The sequence below is a fragment of the Petromyzon marinus genome, chromosome 66 (genome assembly GCF_048934315.1).
Source record: "Petromyzon marinus isolate PM22_M1 ecotype Great Lakes invasive population chromosome 66, UKy_Petmar_22M1.pri1.0, whole genome shotgun sequence".
In the NCBI taxonomy this organism is placed as follows: Eukaryota; Metazoa; Chordata; class Hyperoartia; order Petromyzontiformes; family Petromyzontidae; genus Petromyzon; species Petromyzon marinus.
The window spans coordinates 9,161,456-9,180,818 of NC_133732.1; the positions used below are offsets into that span (position 1 = coordinate 9,161,456).

The 19,363-nt window shown below is 55.3% G+C and overlaps 1 protein-coding gene across 1 annotated transcript; it reads left to right on the plus strand.

Moving 5' to 3' along the window:
• The first annotated feature begins 3,540 nt into the window (after positions 1–3,540).
• Positions 3,541–18,751, plus strand: LOC142906552 (E3 UFM1-protein ligase 1-like). The gene is made up of 5 exons (XM_076054673.1): positions 3,541–3,920; positions 5,509–5,589; positions 7,628–7,713; positions 11,698–11,878; positions 15,718–18,751. Exons 2-5 carry the CDS (start codon positions 5,533–5,535, stop codon positions 15,964–15,966), a joined length of 573 nt encoding a protein of 190 aa, XP_075910788.1. The 5' UTR covers positions 3,541–3,920; positions 5,509–5,532; the 3' UTR covers positions 15,967–18,751.
• Positions 18,752–19,363: the final 612 nt, after the last annotated feature.

The window sequence follows — 19,363 nt, forward strand, 5'->3', positions numbered from 1 at the left end:
GGGTGGGGTGGGTGGGGGTGGGTGGGGTGGGTGGGGGTGGGTGGGGTGGGTGGGGGTGGGTGGGGGTGGGGTGGGTGGGGCCTAGGAGAACGCCGCCAGGAGCTGTTGGGGTGTTGTGGTGGTGGTGGTGGCCGCGTGGAGCGGCAGAGGACGCTGATACACGTGGGGGGGTGGGTGGGGGGAGTCGGGAGGGGGGGTGGGGGGGGAGGAGTCGGGGGGGGAGGGGAAGGAGTCGGGGGGGGAGGGGAAGGAGTCGGGGGGGGAGGGGAAGGAGTCGGGGGGGGAGGGGAAGGAGTTGGGGGGGGTGGAAGGAATTGGGGGAGGGGGAAGGAATTGGGGGGGGGAAGGAGTTGGGGGGGGAGAGGAGTTGGGGGGGGGGGAGAGGAGTTGGGGGGGGGAGAGGAGTTGGGGGGGGGGGAGGAGTTGGGGGGGGGGGGGAGAGGAGTGGGGGGGGGGAGGAGTTGGGGGGGGGGAGAGGATTTGAGGGGGGGGAGAGGAGTGGGGGGGGGAGAGGAGTTGGGGGGGGGGGGGAGAGGAGTTGGGGGGGGAGAGGATTTGGGGGGGGGGGAGAGGATGGGGGGGGGAGAGGAGTTGGGGGGGGGGAGAGGAGTTGGGGGGGGGGGGAGAGGAGTTGGGGGGGGAGAGGATTTGGGGGGGGGGGAGAGGAGTGGGGGGGGGGAGAGGAGTTGGGGGGGGGGGAGAGGAGTTGGGGGGGGGGGGGAGAGGAGTGGGGGGGGGAGAGGAGTTGGGGGGGGGAGAGGAGTGGGGGGGGGGAGAGGAGTTGGGGGGGGGGGGGGAGAGGAGTGGGGGGGGGAGAGGAGTTGGGGGGGGGGGGGAGAGGAGTGGGGGGGGGGGAGAGGAGTTGGGGGGGGGAGAGGAGTTGGGGGGGGGGGAGAGGAGTTGGGGGGGGAGAGGATTTGGGGGGGGGGGAGAGGAGTGGGGGGGGGGAGAGGAGTTGGGGGGGGGGGAGAGGAGTTGGGGGGGGGGGGGAGAGGAGTGGGGGGGGGGAGCGGAGTTGGGGGGGGGAGAGGAGTGGGGGGGGGAGAGGAGTTGGGGGGGGGGAGAGGAGTGGGGGGGGGGAGAGGAGTTGGGGGGGGGAGAGGAGTTGGGGGGGGGGAGAGGAGTTGGGGGGGGGGGGAGAGGGGTGGGGGGGGGGGAGAGGAGTTGGGGGGGGGAGAGGAGTTGGGGGGGGGGAGAGGAGTTGGGGGGGGGGGGGGAGAGGAGTTGGGGGGGGGGGGGGAGAGAGGAGTCGGGGGGGGGAAGGAGTCAGGGTGGGGTGGACTCCGAGTAGTTCGTACGGAGAACGCCGCTTTAACTAAACTCAACGTGGGTAAAGTAGGAGGAGAGGTCGTCCCCTGTTAAGATTTGAAGCTTCCGTGACGGCGGGAATGACTCTTTGGTTCTTTCGGTGAAGTCACGTAGAAAGAGTAAATAAATTAAATAATAGAGTACGACGTTTCGATTGCAACACAAGCAACCGTCATCAGGTAAGAATGAATGAGAAAACAAAATCTAGTAAACTTATAAATATGATGTAATACAACACTCTGTGTGTGTCTCTCTCTGTGTGTCTATGTGTGTGTGTCTCTGTGTGTGTCTCTCTGTGTGTCTCTCTCTGTGTGTCTATGTTGTGTGTCTCTCTCTGTGTGTCTCTGTGTGTGTCTCTCTCTGTGTGTCTCTGTGTGTGTCTCTCTCTCTGTGTCTCTGTGTGTCTATGTTGTGTGTCTCTGTGTGTCTCTCTCTGTGTGTGTCTCTCTCTCTGTGTCTCTGTGTGTCTATGTTGTGTGTCTCTGTGTGTGTCTCTCTGTGTGTGTCTCTCTGTGTGTCTCTCTCTGTGTGTCTCTGTGTGTGTCTCTCTGTGTGTCTCTGTGTGTGTCTCTGTGTGTGTCTATGTGTGTGTGTCTGTGTGTGTGTGTCTCTCTGTGTGTCTCTCTCTGTGTGTCTCTGTGTGTCTATATTGTGTGTCTCTCTCTGTGTGTCTATGTGTTATCTCTCTCTGTGTGTCTATGTTGTGTGTCTCTCTCTGTGTGTCTGTGTTATCTCTCTCTGTGTGTCTCTGTGTGTTTATGTTGTGTCTCTCTCTCTGTGTGTGTCTCTCTCTGTGTGTCTTTGTGTGTCTCTCTGTGTGTGTCTCTCTGTGTGTGTTTCTCTCTGTGTGTGTCTCTCTCTGTGTTTCTCTCTCTGTGTTTCTCTCTCTGTGTCTCTGTATCAAAATCGGCATCAATCAATCAATTGATTCGCTACTTTAAAGCAATTAACATTTAGTATGGACGGCTTATTAATTAATTAAATATATATATTTGCGGAGGTCAAAAACGCCGCGGTCCCTAACCTGTGGAGTCGCCTCGCCCAAGAAGCAGGCACCACGTGTCTCAGGCGCCACGTGTCTCAGGCACCACGTGTCTCATGCACCACGTGTCTCTTGTGACCACGTGTCTCAGGCACCACGTGTCTCTTGTGACCACGTGTCTCAGGCACCACGTGTCTCAGGCACCACGTGTCTCAGGCACCACGTGTCTCAGGCACCACGTGTCTCAGGCGCCACGTGTCTCAGGTGCCACGTGTCTCAGGTGCCACGTGTCTCAGGCGCCACGTGTCTCAGGCGCCACGCGTCTCAGGTGCCACGTGTCTCAGGTGCCACGTGTCTCAGGCGCCAGGTGTCTCAGGCGCCACGTGTCTCAGGTGCCACGTGTCTCAGGCGCCACGTGTCTCAGGCGCCACGTGTCTCAGGCGCCACGTGTCTCAGGCACCACGTGTCTCAGGCGCCACGTGTCTCAGGCACCACGTGTCTCAGGCACCACGTGTCTCAGGCGCCACGTGTCTCAGGCGCCACGTGTCTCATGCACCACGTGTCTCTTGTGACCACGTGTCTCAGGCGCCACGTGTCTCAGGCACCACGTGTCTCAGGCACCACGTGTCTCAGGCACCACGTGTCTCAGGCGCCACGTGTCTCAGGTGCCACGTGTCTCAGGTGCCACGTGTCTCAGGCGCCAGGTGTCTCAGGCGCCACGTGTCTCAGGCGCCACGTGTCTCAGGCGCCACGTGTCTCTTGTGACCACGTGTCTCAGGCGCCACGTGTCTCAGGCACCACGTGGCTCAGGCGCCACGTGTCTCAGGCGCCACGTGTCTCAGGCGCCACGTGTCTCAGGCACCACGTGTCTCAGGCACCACGTGTCTCAGGCACCACGTGTCTCAGGCGCCACGTGTCTCAGGCGCCACGTGTCTCAGGCACCAGGTGTCTCAGGCACCACGTGTCTCAGGCACCACGTGTCTCAGGTGCCACGTGTCTCAGGCACCACGTGGCTCAGGCGCCACGTGTCTCAAGCGCCACGTGTCTCTTGTGACCATGTGTCTCTTGTGACCACGTGTCTCGGGCACCACGTGTCTCAGGCACCACGTGTCTCTTGTGACCACGTGTCTCTTGTGACCACGTGTCTCAGGCGCCACGTGTCTCAGGCGCCACGTGGCTCAGGCGCCACGTGTCTCAAGCGCCACGTGTCTCTTGTGACCATGTGTCTCTTGTGACCACGTGTCTCAGGCGCCACGTGTCTCAGGCACCACGTGTCTCAGGCACCACGTGTCTCTTGTGACCACGTGTCTCAGGCACCACGTGTCTCTTGTGACCAAGTCGTCGTCCACTTCCCGTTGTCCAATCGAGTTATTCACTTTTGAGTGCACTTTAAAATGGAACCGTTGTTTTAAAAAAAAAAACTTTTTTTACGGAGTTTATTTCCCGTGCAGTCACCAAACGGTGATCAAACCGAGATCTTCCAACTCACTGCCGCCCCACAGATGACGTGCAGCCGAACCTGAGCCGCCACCTGCTCAAGACGCTGTGCACGGACGTGGGGAACTCGGTCTTCGCGTCCCTCGCTTCGGACGCTTCGTCGCCGGAGGCTGCCGGACCCATCACTGCCGAGGTGACGCAGGGCAGCGGGGGGGGAATCGCGGCGTTGCCTCCGCCACCATCGTCACCGCCGTCACCACCACCGCCGTCGTCGTCGCCGCCACCACCACCAACGTCGCCACCGCCACCGTCACCGCCACCACCATCGTCACCAACCCCACTACTGCCGCCACAACCACCACCACCACCACCACCTTCGCCATCGTCACCACCGTCACCACCGCCTCCACCGCCACCACCGCCTCCACCGTCACCATCGTCACCACCGTCACCACCGTCACCACCGCCTCCACCGCCACCACCGCCTCCACCGTCACCATCGTCACCACCGTCACCACCGCCACCACCGCCACCACCACCGTCACCGTCACCACCGCCTCCACCGCCACCACCGTCACCACCGCCACCACCGTCACCACCGCCACCACCGTCACCACCACCGTCACCGTCACCACCGCCTCCACCGCCACCACCGTCACCACCGCCTCCACCGCCACCACCACCACCACCGTCACCACCACCACCACCACCTTCACCACCGCCACCACCGCCACCACCACCACCACCGTCACCACCGCCTCCACCGCCACCACCACCACCACCGCCACCACCGTCACCACCGCCACCACCGCCACCACCACCACCACCGTCACCACCGCCACCACCGTCACCACCGCATCACTCGCTAAACGACAGTAGCACCTGAGACTTTGACACAAATCAACAACTCATTGGTTCATTCACAGTGAGGCTGGCCACGCACCCCCTCGTGTGCCACAGTGCCGGCCTTCACAGGTGCTACTCGCTACTAACAGCACTTGCCCCTGCAGTCTGTCACAGGCTACACGGGGGACCTTTGTCTTTGTGTGTTCGTAGCCACTGCTGCTACTCGCTACTAACAGCACTTGCCCCAACAGCCCGTTACAGGCTACACGGGGGACCTTTGTCTTTGTGTGTTCGTAGCCGCTGCTGCTACTCGCTAACAGCACTTGCCCCAACAGCCCGTTACAGGCTACACGGGGGACCTTTGTCTTTGTGTGTTCGTAGCCGCTGCTGCTACTCGCTACTAACAGCACTTGCCCCGGCAGTCTGTCACAGGCTACACGTGGGTGGGTCTCTGTGTGCGTGTGTCCTCTGGCTGTGCCACTCCCTACGCGTCTCGCGGCAACTCGCGCATGGCCTCTTCTCGCGCACCACCGCGTCGTCCCCCGTACGTTTTTTCTGCCGTCGTGTAACTCGCACTTGAACCCCCCCCCCCCCACCCCCAACCTCGCTCCCCCCCCCCCGACCCAACCTGGACATCTTCATGGCTCTAACGGTACTCCTCGTCCAGTCTAGAAACGGAAGATTCTCACCGATTGATTTCCGCTATATTCTTAGCTCTTTCGGTAAAGTCACGTTGAAGGGAAACAATAAAATAATAAAATATATATAAAACAATTAAAAAAATTATTGTTTATATATACATTTTTATTGTTTTATATATATTTTATTATTTTATTGTTTCCCTTCAACGTGACTTTACCGAAAGAGCTCAGAATATGAATTACTGCAGTCACGGAAAGCTTTAAATCAAGATTCCCGTTACATTTCGGCGGCAGGCGCGGCTCCGAATCCTGGGGAAGATGCCGGACGACCTGCGGCGTCCGCTCGTCAGGCTGCACGCCGTGATGGGAGGCAAGGTGCTGGCCGCTGGCCTTGCCATCATTATCAGCACCACACGAAAACACCTTGCCCATCGCGGGTTTGTATGATCGTGTGCGCACATGCACGTACATATGCACAGGTGGCGCATCGGCCCAGTCATCTCAGTCAGTCGTCGCACCTCGGGTCCGTGTGGTGACGTCACCGCCGCTTGGTGGCGGTGACGTCACCGCCGCTTAGTGGCGGTGACGTCATCCACACGCTCCTCTAGGGCCTCGTCCCACCAGCAGTGCCAGAGCACCCGCAGCTGAGGGTGAGCGGCGGGGTCTTCACGCTATAAACAAGGCTGCTGATGTCTCTGATGTACGCCAATCAGTTTCAATGACAATGCAAGTAACGTCATCATTATTTTTATTATTTTTATTATTATTCTCTGTGATTAATGCAGTACTTGATTCCTTGCAAAAGGTACATTCTATTTGGTGTTTGAACATCTTAACACAACATCATTAGACCTCCTTTGCCGGTACCAAAATATATTAATGGAGTATTATTCCCCTTTTGTTCTGGCAACGAAATTGAAACCTTTTTCAAAGGAATCATGTTTACATTAACCACAATACCTGCAGCCAAAATGCAAACGAACAACAACACTCTGACAATATGTGCATTGTCCTTGAAACTGCTTGGTACACACTAGAGACGTCTCTCTTGTTATTATCTCAACACAACCCCTGCGTTATTGTGGCCAGGAAGGGTACAACCTCTTCTTATTTTCCATTCTCTGATACTGGGCAAAAAAAGGTGCCGTGAACATCTTAGCGCAACTTCTGTTGTACTGCCAGAAAGGGGTACACCCCTCTTCTCATCTGTTTGACACGCAGGCTTTCGCGAAAGCCCCTTCTCGTCGGTCACAAGTTCCGTTGTTTCTCCGTTGTCCGTACCCCTGCGCGTTGCTGAATCTCCCTCACCACGTTGCTTCGCTGTGCCGTGCCAATCGCCCCATCCTCACCCCTTCCTCACCACTTCCTCACCCCATCCTCACCCCTTCCTCACCCCATCCTCACCCCATCCTCACCCCATCCTCACCACTTCCTCACCACATCCTCACCCCATCCTCACCCCTTCCTCACCCCTTCCTCACCCCATCCTCACCACTTCCTCACCCCATCCTCACCCCATCCTCACCACTTCCTCACCACATCCTCACCCCATCCTCACCCCATCCTCACCCCTTCCTCACCCCATCCTCACCACTTCCTCACCCCATCCTCACCCCATCCTCACCCCATCCTCACCCCTTCCTCACCCCTTCCTCACCCCATCCTCACCACTTCCTCACCCCATCCTCACCCCTTCCTCACCACTTCCTCACCCCATCCTCACCCCATCCTCACCACATCCTCACCCCATCCTCACCTCATCCTCACCACATCCTCACCACTTCCTTACCCCATCCTCGCCCCATCCTCGCCCCATCCTCACCCCATCCTCACCCCATCCTCACCCCTTCCTCACCCCATCCTCACCACTTCCTCACCCCATCCTCACCTCATCCTCGCCCCATCCTCACCCCATCCTCACCCCATCCTCACCCCATCCTCACCACTTCCTCACCCCATCCTCACCCCATCCTCGCCCCATCCTCACCCCATCCTCGCCCCATCCTCACCCCATCCTCACCACATCCTCACCCCATCCTCGCCCCATCTTCACCCCTTCCTCACCCCATCCTCACCACATCCTCACCCCATCTTCACCCCATCCTCACCCCTTCCTCACCCCATCCTCACCACTTCCTCACCCCATCCTCACCCCATCCTCGCCCCATCCTCACCCCATCCTCACCCCATCCTCACCCCTTCCTCACCCCATCCTCACCACTTCCTCACCCCATCCTCACCTCATCCTCACCACATCCTCACCACTTCCTCACCACATCCTCACCCCTTCACCACTTCCTCACCCCATCCTCACCCCATCCTCGCCCCATCCTCACCCCATCCTCACCCCATCCTCACCCCATCGTCGCCCCTCTCCCCGCCCCTCTCCCTTCCATGTGCACCGCCCTTTCAGAGCGTGGAGGAGTTCCTGTCGTCTCTGGAGGAGGCCGCTGAGGCTTGTGATCTCATGATCAAGAAGGTGGACAGGAAACGGGAGAGGTGAGCGGGGTTCGTGGTTTGGGACAGAGACCCACGGGCACGAGAGAGGAGGAGGAGTAGGGAGACGTTATCACTTTTCTTACCCCTACAATTTAATTTTTTTCCTTTCCCCGTTCGCCAAACTGGGGTTTCCGAATGTAAAACAGCTATAGTTGTCAACCCTACACGGTTTAGCCCGTATTCTTGTACGGGGGAAACCGAGTTTCCAGGTCCATGCGGCGTACAGCCATTTCAATTTCGGGGCAAAAATAATTCGAATAATATTGTCTATGTGTTTGTGTTTCTCCCTTGTGATTATGGGACTTTGTTGGATGAACGTTGAGTTTTATACGGGGCACGGGGTGACCAATACGGTCTGAAGTGGTCTGTAATAAGGCGGGGCGCTGATAAAGGGGTTGACAGGCGTGAGGCAGTGAGTTGGAAGATCACGGCTTGGTCACCGTTCAGTGACTGCACGTGAAAAAAAAAAAAACGCGTCGGATTAAATGTCGCAATTTGAACTTGCAAACTTTACTCATGTTGTGTTTGATTCAAGGGCCACCACGGTGGCCGGGAGACGTTGCCTTCCTCGCCCTGGTATATGTGCAGGTGTCTGGTGGCTCAACGCCTGTTGCTGCACTTTGGAGTTTGTGGTGTCTCTCTCTCTCTCTCTGGCTATGTTGAGAACTCCTGGGTTTAAAACCTGGGATCTAAGTCACCCGTGATTATAAACCGGGTGGTAGCGAGTTGTTCATTTCGGCCCAGTCGCCAGAAACTTGCTGCCCCGGCGGCTGGGAGATGTTAACTACCTCGCCTGGCGTGCAGGAGGTCGTGGGTTCCATCCCGACCCTGACGACGCCTGCTCCTGTATATTTGGAGTCTGCGTGTCTCTCTCATCATCATCATCATGGTGGCTAGGAGATGTTAACTACCTCGCCTGGCGTGCAGGAGGTCGTGGGTTCGATCCCGACCCCGACGACGCCTGCTGCTGCTGTATATTTGGAGTCTGTGCGTCTCTCTCATCATCATCATCATCATCACGGTGGCTAGGAGATGTTAACTACCTCGCCTGGCGTGCAGGAGGTCGTCGTGGGTTCGATCCCGACCCTGACGCCTGTCAACGCGTTCAGTTGACGCCTCGCCAACCGCGGGAGGGGACGTAGGGCGGCTGGGAAAGTACTGCCTCCGTCGTGCTGTTGACCTTCTGACAAAATAGGCGCTTAGCTCCTGGACGCATTTTGTGCCGTACGCAAGGCTGGAGCAGGGGTCCCCGGACCGGTAGCTGTCCGGGGCCCGTTGGGAACCGGGGCCGCACGGCGGGAGGTGAGAGCGGCGAGTCCGTGCGTGGCACGCCCCCATTATTTTATTAGTTACCACTTCCGTCCGCGGTGTTGGTGAGCCCACGAGCTCTGACCCCTTAGTAGCCGCAATCGAGTCAAAAAACAAACGTAGCTGGAGAGCTTCTTTGAAAAGGGGGAAATACCCAATGATGAACCCCCGGTCTTCCACGAAACTTGTCCCTGGTGCCAAAAAAAGGTTGCGGACTGCCGGGCTAGAGAATGGTCATCCTGGGTATCGAATCGGCTCATGGGAATAGCAGCAGCTCATTCGGGGAGGCGGTGGAGTGGCGGTGGGCACAAGAATCCACGAACACAGCTGGTGACCCCGTGCCCCTACTGGACGTCTGTCAAAGGAATCAAGAGCTTCGTAGCTCATCGGATTTAAAGGAAAACCCACGTTCTATTTTACCGGGTGCAAGGTCCCACTGATCCGCTGCGGAAGATCTGCTGTCAGAAGCGAATGATAGCTGCTCAACGGGGTCGGCTTATCGTCGTGTGGTAATGGACATCAGCTTAATAAATACTCTAAAACGCATGGAGATGCATAGAGATGCTCAGAGATACATAGAGACCCATAGACTATGCAAAAAAAAACTAAACAATTTTTTTTTATTTTTCCAAGCCAGGCCCACTGAGCTGTATAACTCTATATCGGAAGCGAACTGCCCACCACAAATGATACCTCGACGAAGTGGCTTATCACGTGGACATTTCCAGCGGACAAACACTCTTAAATGCGTGACGTTGATTCTAAATGGGGAGGGGAGGATCCGGAGTAAAAAAAATCCACGCGGTTTCAGGGAGATAGAGAGAGAGACACAAACTTTAAAATCTACAGCAGCAGGCGACAGGGTCGGGTTCGAACCCACGACCTCCTGCGTACCAGGCGAGGTAGTTAACATCTCCTAGCCACCGTGATGATGATGAGAGAGAGACGCAGACTCCAAATCTACAGCAGCAGGCATCGTCAGGGTCGGGATTGAACCCACGACCTCCTGCACACCAGGCGAGGTAGTTAACATCTCCTAGCCACCGTGATGATGATGAGAGAGACGCAGACTCCAAATCTACAGCAGCAGGCATCGTCAGGGTCGGGATCGAACCCACGACCTCCTGCATACCAGGCGAGGTAGTTAACATCTCCTAGCCACCGTGATGATGATGAGAGAGAGACGCAAACTCCAAATCTACAGCAGCAGCAGGCATCGTCAGGGTCGGGATTGAACCCACGACCTCCTGCACACCAGGCTAGGTAGTTAACATCTCATAGCCACCGTGATGATGATGAGAGAGAGACGCAAACTCCAAATCTACAGCAGCAGGCATCGTTAGGGTCGGGATTGAACCCACGACCTCCTGCACACCAGGCTAGGTAGTTAACATCTCATAGCCACCGTGATGATGATGAGAGAGAGATGCAGACTCCAAATCTACAGCAGCAGGCATCGTAAGGGTTGGGTTCGAACCTACGACCTCCTGCACACCAGGCGAGGTAGTTAACATCTCCTAGCCACCGTGATGATGATGAGAGAGAGACGCAGACTCCAAATATACAGCAGCAGGCATCGTAAGGGTCGGGATTGAACCCACAACCTCCTGCACACCAGGCGAGGTAGTTAACATCTCGCCAAAGCGGGCGTAACAATTACGCTTCGAGGCAAAGCTACCAAAACGTCGCGTTTCTGTCCGTCGTCGTCGTCACGGTGGTTTTTGCACGTGCGTGCGTGTGTGTGTTTGCGTGTGTTTGCATTTGTGTGTGTTTGCGTGTGTGTGTGTGTGTGCGTGTTTTTTGTGTGTTTGCTTGTGTGCTTGCGTGCGTGTGTTTGCGTGTGCGTGTTTGCGTGCGTGTGTGTGTTTGCGTGTGTGTTTGCGTGTGTGTGTGTTTTCGTGTGTGTGCGTGCGCATTTGCGTGCGTGTGTGTTTGCGTGTGTGTGTGTGTGTTTGCGTGCGTGTGTGTTTGCGTGTGTGTGTGTGTGTTTGCGTGCGTGTGTTTGCGTGTGTGTTTGCGTGTGTGTTTGCATGTGTGTGTGTGCGCGTGCACGTTTGCGTTCGTGTGTGTGTTTGCGTGTGTGTTTGCGTGTTTGCGTGTGTGTGTGTTTGTGTGTTTGCGTGTGTCTGTGCGTGTGTGTGTTTGTGTGTGTGTGTACTTGCGTGTGTGTGTTTGTGTGTGTGTGTGTTTGTGTGTGTGTGCTTGCGTGTGTGTTTGTGTGTGCGTGTTTGTGTGTGTGCGTGCGTGTGTGTGTGCATGTGTGTACTTGCGTGTGTGTGTTTGTGTGTGTGTACTTGTGTGTGTGTTTGTGTGTGCGTGTGTTTGTGTGTGTGCGTGCGTGCGTGTGTGCTTGCGTGTGTCTGTGTGTGTGCGTGTGTCTGTGTGCGTGTGTCTGTGTGTGTGCATGCGTGTGTCTGTGTGTGTGCGTGTGTGTGTCTGTGTGTGTGCGTGTGTGTGTGTGCGTGCGTGTGTCTGTGTGTGTGCGTGTGTGTGTCTGTGTGTGTGCGTGTGTGTGTGTGCGTGCGTGTGTCTGTGTGTGTGTGTGCGTGTGTGTGTCTGTGTGTGTGCGTGTGTGTGTCTGTGTGTGTGCGTGTGTGTGTCTGTGTGTGTGCGTGCGTGTGTCTGTGTGTGTGCGTGTGTGTGTGTGCGTGCGTGCGATGCGATGCGGCGGCGCAGGCAGCTGCTGTTCCAGCACAGGCAGGCGCTGCTGGGGCAGCTGGGAACGTGCGAGGACCCGGCCCTGGTGCTGCACCTCACCGCCACGCTGCTCTTCCAGCAGGCGAGGCAGGCTGCGCTGCACGCGCCAGGCCGCTCCGTGCCCAGCATCGTCGCCCACCTCCACGGAGTCATCCCCCCGGTGAGAGAGACGAGGGAGAACCGTGTCTCCCGTGTCTCCCGTGTCTCTCGCGTCTCCCGTGTCTCCCGTGTCTCCCGACTCTCACGTGTCTCCCACGTCTCCCGCGTCTCCCGTGTCTCCCGTGTCTCCCGTGTCTCCCGTGTCTCCTGCGTCTCCCGTGTCTCCCGTGTCTCCCGTGTCTCCCGTGTCTCCCGACTCTCCTGCGTCTCCCGTGTCTCCCGTGTCTCCCGTGTCTCCCGTGTCTCCCGTGTCTCCCGTGTCTCCCGACTCTCCCGTGTCTCCCGTGTCTCCCGTGTCTCCTGCGTCTCCCGTGTCTCCCGTGTCTCCCACGTCTCCCGTGTCTCCCGTGTCTCCCGTGTCTCCCGTGTCTCCTGCGTCTCCCGTGTCTCCTGCGTCTCCCATGTCTCCCGTGTCTCCCGTGTCTCCCGACTCTCCCGTGTCTCCCGTGTCTCTCGTGTCTCCCGACTCTCCCGACTCTCCCGTGTCTCCCGTGTCTCCCGTGTCTCCTGCGTCTCCCGTGTCTCCCGTGTCTCCTCCGTCTCCCGTGTCTACCGTGTCTCCCGCGTCTCCCGCGTCTCCCGACTCTCCCGTGTCTCCCGTGTCTCCCGACTCTCCCGTGTCTCCCGTGTCTCCCGTGTCTCCTCCGTCTCCCACGTCTCCCGTGTCTCCCGTGTCTCCCGACTCTCCCGTGTCTCTCGCGTCTCCCGTATCTCCCGTGTCTCTCGTGTCTCCCGTGTCTCCCGTGTCTCTCGTGTCTCCCATGTCTCCCGTGTCTCCCGTGTCTCCCGTGTCTCCCGTGTCTCTCGTGTCTCCCATGTCTCTCGTGTCTCCCGTGTCTCCTCCGTCTCCCGTGTCTCCCGTGTCTACCGTGTCTCCCGTGTCTCTCGTGTCTCCCGACTCTCCCACGTCTCACGCGTCTCCCACGTCTCCCGTCTTTCCCGCGTCTGACGCGTCTCCCCATGCTCATGCGTCTCCCGCGTCTCGCCTGCCTGCCTGCGTATGTGTAGTGCGTGTACGTTGAGCTTCTATGGCACCGTACGTAGCCAACCGTGCTAACCTGTGGGTGTCTGTGTAACCTGTGGGCGTCTGTGGGTGTCTCTATGGGTCTGGGTGTCTGTGGGTCTCTGTGTACGTATGGGTGTTGATCTTTGCATCGTACGTATTAATTGGAGGTGCGGGGGAAGGACAACAAACTAAGAGCACCGGCGGTGGCTAGGAGATGTCATCTTCCTCGCCTGGTACAGTGAGGGAAAAAAGTATTTGATCCCCTGCTGATTTTGTACGCTTGCCCACTGACAAAGAAATGATCAGTTTATAATTTTAATAGTAGGTTTATTTGAAGTGAGAGACAGAATAACAACAACACAATTCAGAAAAATGCATGTCAAAAATGTTATAAATTGATTTGCATCTTAATGAGGGAAAAAAGTATTTGACCCCCTCTCAATCAGAAAGATTTCTGGCTCCCAGGTGTCTTTTATACAGGTAATGAGCTGAGATTAGGAGCCCACTCTTAAAGGGAGTGCTCCTAATCTCAGCTTGTTACCTGTATAAAAGACACCTGTCCACAGAAACAATCAATCAATCAGATTCCAAACTCTCCACCATGGCCAAGACCAAAGAGCTCTCCAGGGATGTCAGAGACAAGATTGTAGATCTACACAAGACTGGAATGGGCTACAAGACCATTGCCAAGCAGCTTGGTGAGAAGGTGACAACAGTTGGTGCGATTATTCGCAAATGAAAGAAACACAAAAGATCTGTCAATCTCCCTCGGCCTGGGGCTCCATGCAAGATCTCACCTCGTGGAGTTGCAATGATCATGAGAACAGTGAGGAATCAGCCCAAAACTACACGGGAGGATCTTGTCAATGATCTCAAAGTAGTTGGGACCATAGTCACCAAGAAAACAATTGGTAACACACTACGCCGTGAAGGACTGAAATCCTGCAGCGCCTGCAAGGTCCCCCTGCTCAAGAAAGCACATATACATGCCCGTCTGAAGTTTGCCAATGAACATCTGAATGATTCAGAGGACAACTGGGTGAAAGTGTTGTGGTCAGATGAGACCAAAATGGAGCTCTTTGCCATCAACTCAACTCGCCATGTTTGGAGGAGGAGGAATGCTGCCTATCACCCCAAGAACACCATCCCCACCGTCAAACATTGAGGTGGAAACATTATGCTTTGGGGGTGTTTTTCTGTTCAGGGGACAGGACAACTTCACCGCATCAAAGGGACGATGGACAGGGCCATGTACCGTCAAATCTTGGGTGAGAACCTTCTTCCCTCAGCCAGGGCATTGAAAATGGGTCGTGGATGGGTATTCCAGCATGGCAATGACCCAAAACACACGGCCAAGGCAATAAAGGAGTGGCTCAAGAAGAAGCACATTAAGGTCCTGGAGTGGCCTAGCCAGTCTCCAGACCTTAATCCCATAGAAAATCTGTGGAGGGAGCTGAAGGTTCGAGTTGCCAAACGTCAGCCTCGAAACCTTAATGACTTGGAGAAGATCTGCAAAGAGGAGTGGGACAAAATCCCTCCTGAGATGTGTGCAAACCTGGTGGCCAACTACAAGAAACGTCTGACCTCTGTGATTGCCAACAGGGGTTTTGGCACCAAGTACTAAGTCATGTTTTGCAGAGGGGTCAAATACTTATTTCCCTCATTAAAATGCAAATCAATTTATAACATTTTTGACATGCGTTTTTCCGGATTTTGTTGTTGTTATTCTGTCTCTCACTGTTCAAATAAACCTACCATTAAAATTATAGACTGATCATTTCTTTGTCAGTGGGCAAACGTACAAAATCAGCAGGGGATCAAATGCTTTTTTCCCTCACTGTATGCAGGAGGTCAGGGGTTCGATTCCCAACCCTCACGATGCCTGCTGCTGTATTTGGAGTTTGGGAGTCTCTCTCTCCGTGGTGGCAGCTTCTGAAAGAGAGCTGCTTGGCAGCTCCGCGGGGTGCTTATCTCGGTTAGGAGATGTTAACTACCTCGCCTGGTACAGGAGGTCGTCGTGGGATCGATCCCGACCCTGACGATGCCCGCTGCTGTATATTTGCAAAACTTAAGAATAAGTTTAATCCTTTCTGGCAATAAAAGAGGCGTTAAGATGTTCACACACCAAATGGATGCCTTTTGCAAGGCACGGTAAAGACTACACTTTTATCTTTCATCATTTATCTACTGGAAAAAGGTCCCATAGATCTGGAAATTTGGAGTTTGCTTCTCTCTCTCCGTGGTCGCTTGGATTTTTCTCCGAGTCCTCCGCGGAGTTTTTTCCCTCCACATTTAAATCAACGTCACGCTTTTACATTATTCTTCAACAAACCAGTGGGCTGAAGTAGTGAACTATTTGTCCTTTGTAAACGTGACACATTTTTTTACTGTTTGGCCGTGTCGGGTGGTGGAGGGTTACGACACATTTATAAATAACGCGATCTAACCCCAAAAAAACCTTTATTATGAATTATTTGGCTGCTGTACATTTCCATGAGTTGATGATGATGATGATAAGCCATCACTTGATCGAGCTATCGTTTGTTAAGAGCCAGGTTGCTTCTGAAACAGAGCTACTACATTTTGACTTGAAGCTTTCGTGACTGCAGGAATCCGTATTCTTCGATTCTTGCCTCAGCAGCAGACCACGCTTTCCCACCTGATGACGGACGCTTGGCGTTGCGCCCGAAACGTCATGGTTTAATTTATTGTACACCTACGTGACTTTACCGAAGGAACCAAAGAGTATGGATTATTAGTGAGTTAATCCTCACAGACGTCCAGTAGTCTGTCCTCCCTCTCCTTCCCTCCGTCCCTCTCCCGCCCCCACTCAGGACCACCACGCTCTGCTGCTGCGCTTCCAGTCGCTCGTCGTGAAGCTTCTCATTGGCCAGGGCAAGGGGGCGGAGTCGGTTGCGTCGTCGGCGGCGGCGGCGGCGCGCTCCAATCAGGACGCGGCTCTCGGCCACGCCCCCGAGGGGGGCCAATCGGAGAAGGCGACGGCCGAGGAGCTGCGCTCCCTGATTCCCTCGCTCAAGGAGTTGGTGACGAAGCCGAGGAAGACGTCCGGATCGGAGGCCTAGGGCCGGCCCGGGGGCTGTCCTCTCGGGGGGGGGGCGGGCGGGGGGAGGGGGAGGGCCTCGTGTCGGGGTTCCCGCGGTGGCTTTGGTCGTGAGGGCCGAGCCGGCTCGTCCGCTGAGAGTTGTGGGTTTGTAATTTTAAACCCCCTTGACCGTTCGCGGTGGCGCACGCTTGCAGCCGGCTATCCTTCTTCCCGGATATCCCGTTGATTGATTGGCTTATTTGAAGAACAAAAGACCACGACCCCGAGGGAGCTTTCGCGACGCCCGTGACGGGGCTTTGCGCGTCGCCGGGACGGAATCGGACGGAACAAAAAACATAAAAAAATAAAATAAAAAAATTAAAAATTACATAATCGTCGCGTCTTCGGGGGTCGTCGGACGTGCCGCGCAATGACGAGGCCGCGCGGAAGTTTTTTGCGCGCCCGGCTACCGGTCGAGAGTGGTGCGGCGGTCGTGCCTCTGCGGTTCTCTTCGGCGAGTACCGACATCTTGATAAAAAACGACGCCGCCGCCGCCGCCGCCGCTGCTGCTGCTACGCCTCCCTCTCTCTGTAAAGAAAATTAGCGCCGAACCGCTTTCGCACGTTCCCAGATTCGGCGGTGAATCGTCGGTACAGGATCCGCGAAAAACCTCGCTGCTGCCTCCACGGTGCTGGGTTAGAGGCAGCACAGACAGCCGCCATCACCACCACCACCGCCATCACCACCACCGCCATCACCACCACCGCCATCACCACCACCGCCATCACCACCGCCACTACCACCGCCACCACCGCCATCACCGCTACGACCGCCATCACCACCACCACCGCCGCCACCGCCACTACCGCCACCATCACCGCCACCACCGCCATCACCGCCACCACTTCCACTACCGCCGCCACCGCGACCGCCACCGCGACCGCCACTACCGCCACCACCACAAACCAAACACAACAACAACAAGAAGCAGTTCTAAAGAAATCGAGTTAGATCTTAAGAGCGGCGTAGCTCCCAGCGGCTTCCTGATATCGGAAGGGGAGAGAGCGTTCCAGACGGCCGTGGGAGCACATCTGAAAGCAGCGCACGACGATGCGGTGACCGGCGTCTTTGTTCGAGGGATATCCTAAAAGCCGCCGCGAGGATGGCGACCGGAGTTCGCGTGGCGATGGTTTTGCGATGGACGGCGAGGCGAATTGTGGTGGTTCATTTGTGGGGGGGTGCAGATGTAGATGCCACTGGTTCTTCACGTTCTGCAGATGTAGATGCCACTGGTTCTTCACGTTCCGCAGATGTAGATGCCACTGGTTCTTCACGTTTTGCAGATGTAGATGCCACTGGTTCTTCACGTTCCGCAGATGTAGATGCCACTGGTTCTTCATATTCTGCAGATGTAGATGCCACTGGTTCTTCTCGTTCTGCAGATGTAGATGCCACTGGTTCTTCACGTTCTGCAGATGTTGATGCCACTGGTTCTTCACATTCTGCAGATGTAGATGCCACTGGTTCTTCACGTTCTGCAGATGTAGATGCCACTGGTACTTCACGTTCCGCAGATGTAGATGCCACTGGTTTTTCACGTTCTGCAGATGTAGATGCCACTGGTTCTTCACGTTCTGCAGATGTAGATGCCACTGGTTCTTCACGTTCCATAGATGTAGATGCCACTGGTTCTTCACGTTCTACAGATGTAGATGCCACTGGTTCTTCACGTTCTGCAGATGTAGATGCCATTAGTTCTTCACGTTCTGCAGATGTAGATGCCACTGGTTCTTCACGTTCTGCAGATGTAGATGCCACTGGTTCTTGATGTTCTGCAGATGTAGATGCCACTGGTTCTTCTCGTTCTGCAGATGTAGATGCCACTGATTCTTCTTGTTCTGCAGATGTTGATGCCACTGGTTCTTCACATTCTGCAGATGTAGATGCCACTGGTTCTTCTCGTTCTGGAGATGTAGATGCCACTGGTTCTTCACGTTCTGCAGATGTAGATGCCACTGGTACTTCACGTTCCGCAGATGTAGATGCCACTGGTTTTTCACGTTCTGCAGATGTAGATGCCACTGGTTCTTCACGTTCTGCAGATGTAGATGCCACTGGTTCTTCACGTTCCATAGATGTAGATGCCACTGGTTCTTCACGTTCTACAGATGTAGATGCCACTGGTTCTTCACGTTCTGCAGATGTAGATGCCATTAGTTCTTCACGTTCTGCAGATGTAGATGCCACTGGTTCTTCACGTTCTGCAGATGTAGATGCCACTGGTTCTTGATGTTCTGCAGATGTAGATGCCACTGGTTCTTCTCGTTCTGCAGATGTAGATGCCACTGATTCTTCATGTTCTGCAGATGTTGATGCTACTGGTTCTTCACATTCTGCAGATGTAGATGCCACTGGTTCTTCACGTTCTGCAGATGTAGATGCCACTGGTTTTTCACGTTCTGCAGATGTAGATGCCACTGGTACTTCACGTTATGCAGATGTAGATGCCACCACCTACATCTATTGCGCGGTGGTTGAACTTACGACGCTTGGTCCGTACAGGCAACTGGACATACTGACCGAGTTTGTTCGTATCTCTGAATGTTCGTAAGTTGAGGAGCCTCTGTCCTCCCGGCCTAGACGTCTGCACACGAGTATGAACTGGGTAACGCTTCGTCTGTAATGTAATTTTAAAAAAATGCAATTTAACTTTAATTCAAACCTGCAAAATATATATTCTTACAATGTGGTTCATGCAGAGCGGAAAACCATCAATGACGACCGCTGTAATGGATTCATATCTTGTATTAAAACGTCATTATGCATTCCTCGTCAATTTTGGTTTTGTTTTCCTTGTAAATATTTTAGGGGGCGAGATGTTAGCTACCTCGACTGGTGTGCAGGAGGTCGTGGGGTCGATGCCGACCCTGACGATGCCTGCTGCTGTAGATTTGGAGTCTTCATCTCTCATCATCATCACGGTGGCTAGGAGATGTTGACTACCTCGCCTGGTATGCAGGAGGTCGTGGGTTCGATCCCGACCCTGACGATGCCTGCTGCTGTAGATTTGGAGTCTGCGTCTCTCATCATCATCACGGTGGCTAGGAGATGTTGACTACCTCGCCTGGTCTACAGGAGGTCGTGGGGTCGATTCCGACCCTGACGATGCCTGCTGCTGTATATTTGGAGTTTGCGTGTCTCCCCATGGTCGCGTGGAATTTATATCCGGGGCCTCCGGTTTTTTTTCTCCTCCACATTTAGAATTAACGTCGCCACGCGTTTAAAAGTATTTGGCTTCTGCTTTCGATGTCCACGTGAGCATGATGATGACGATGATAAGCCACTTGATTGAGCTGCTACCATTTGTGATGGCCAGGTTGCTTCTGAACAAGAGCCGCTACACAGCAGTTCGGTGTGGCCCTGACCTGGTAAAATTA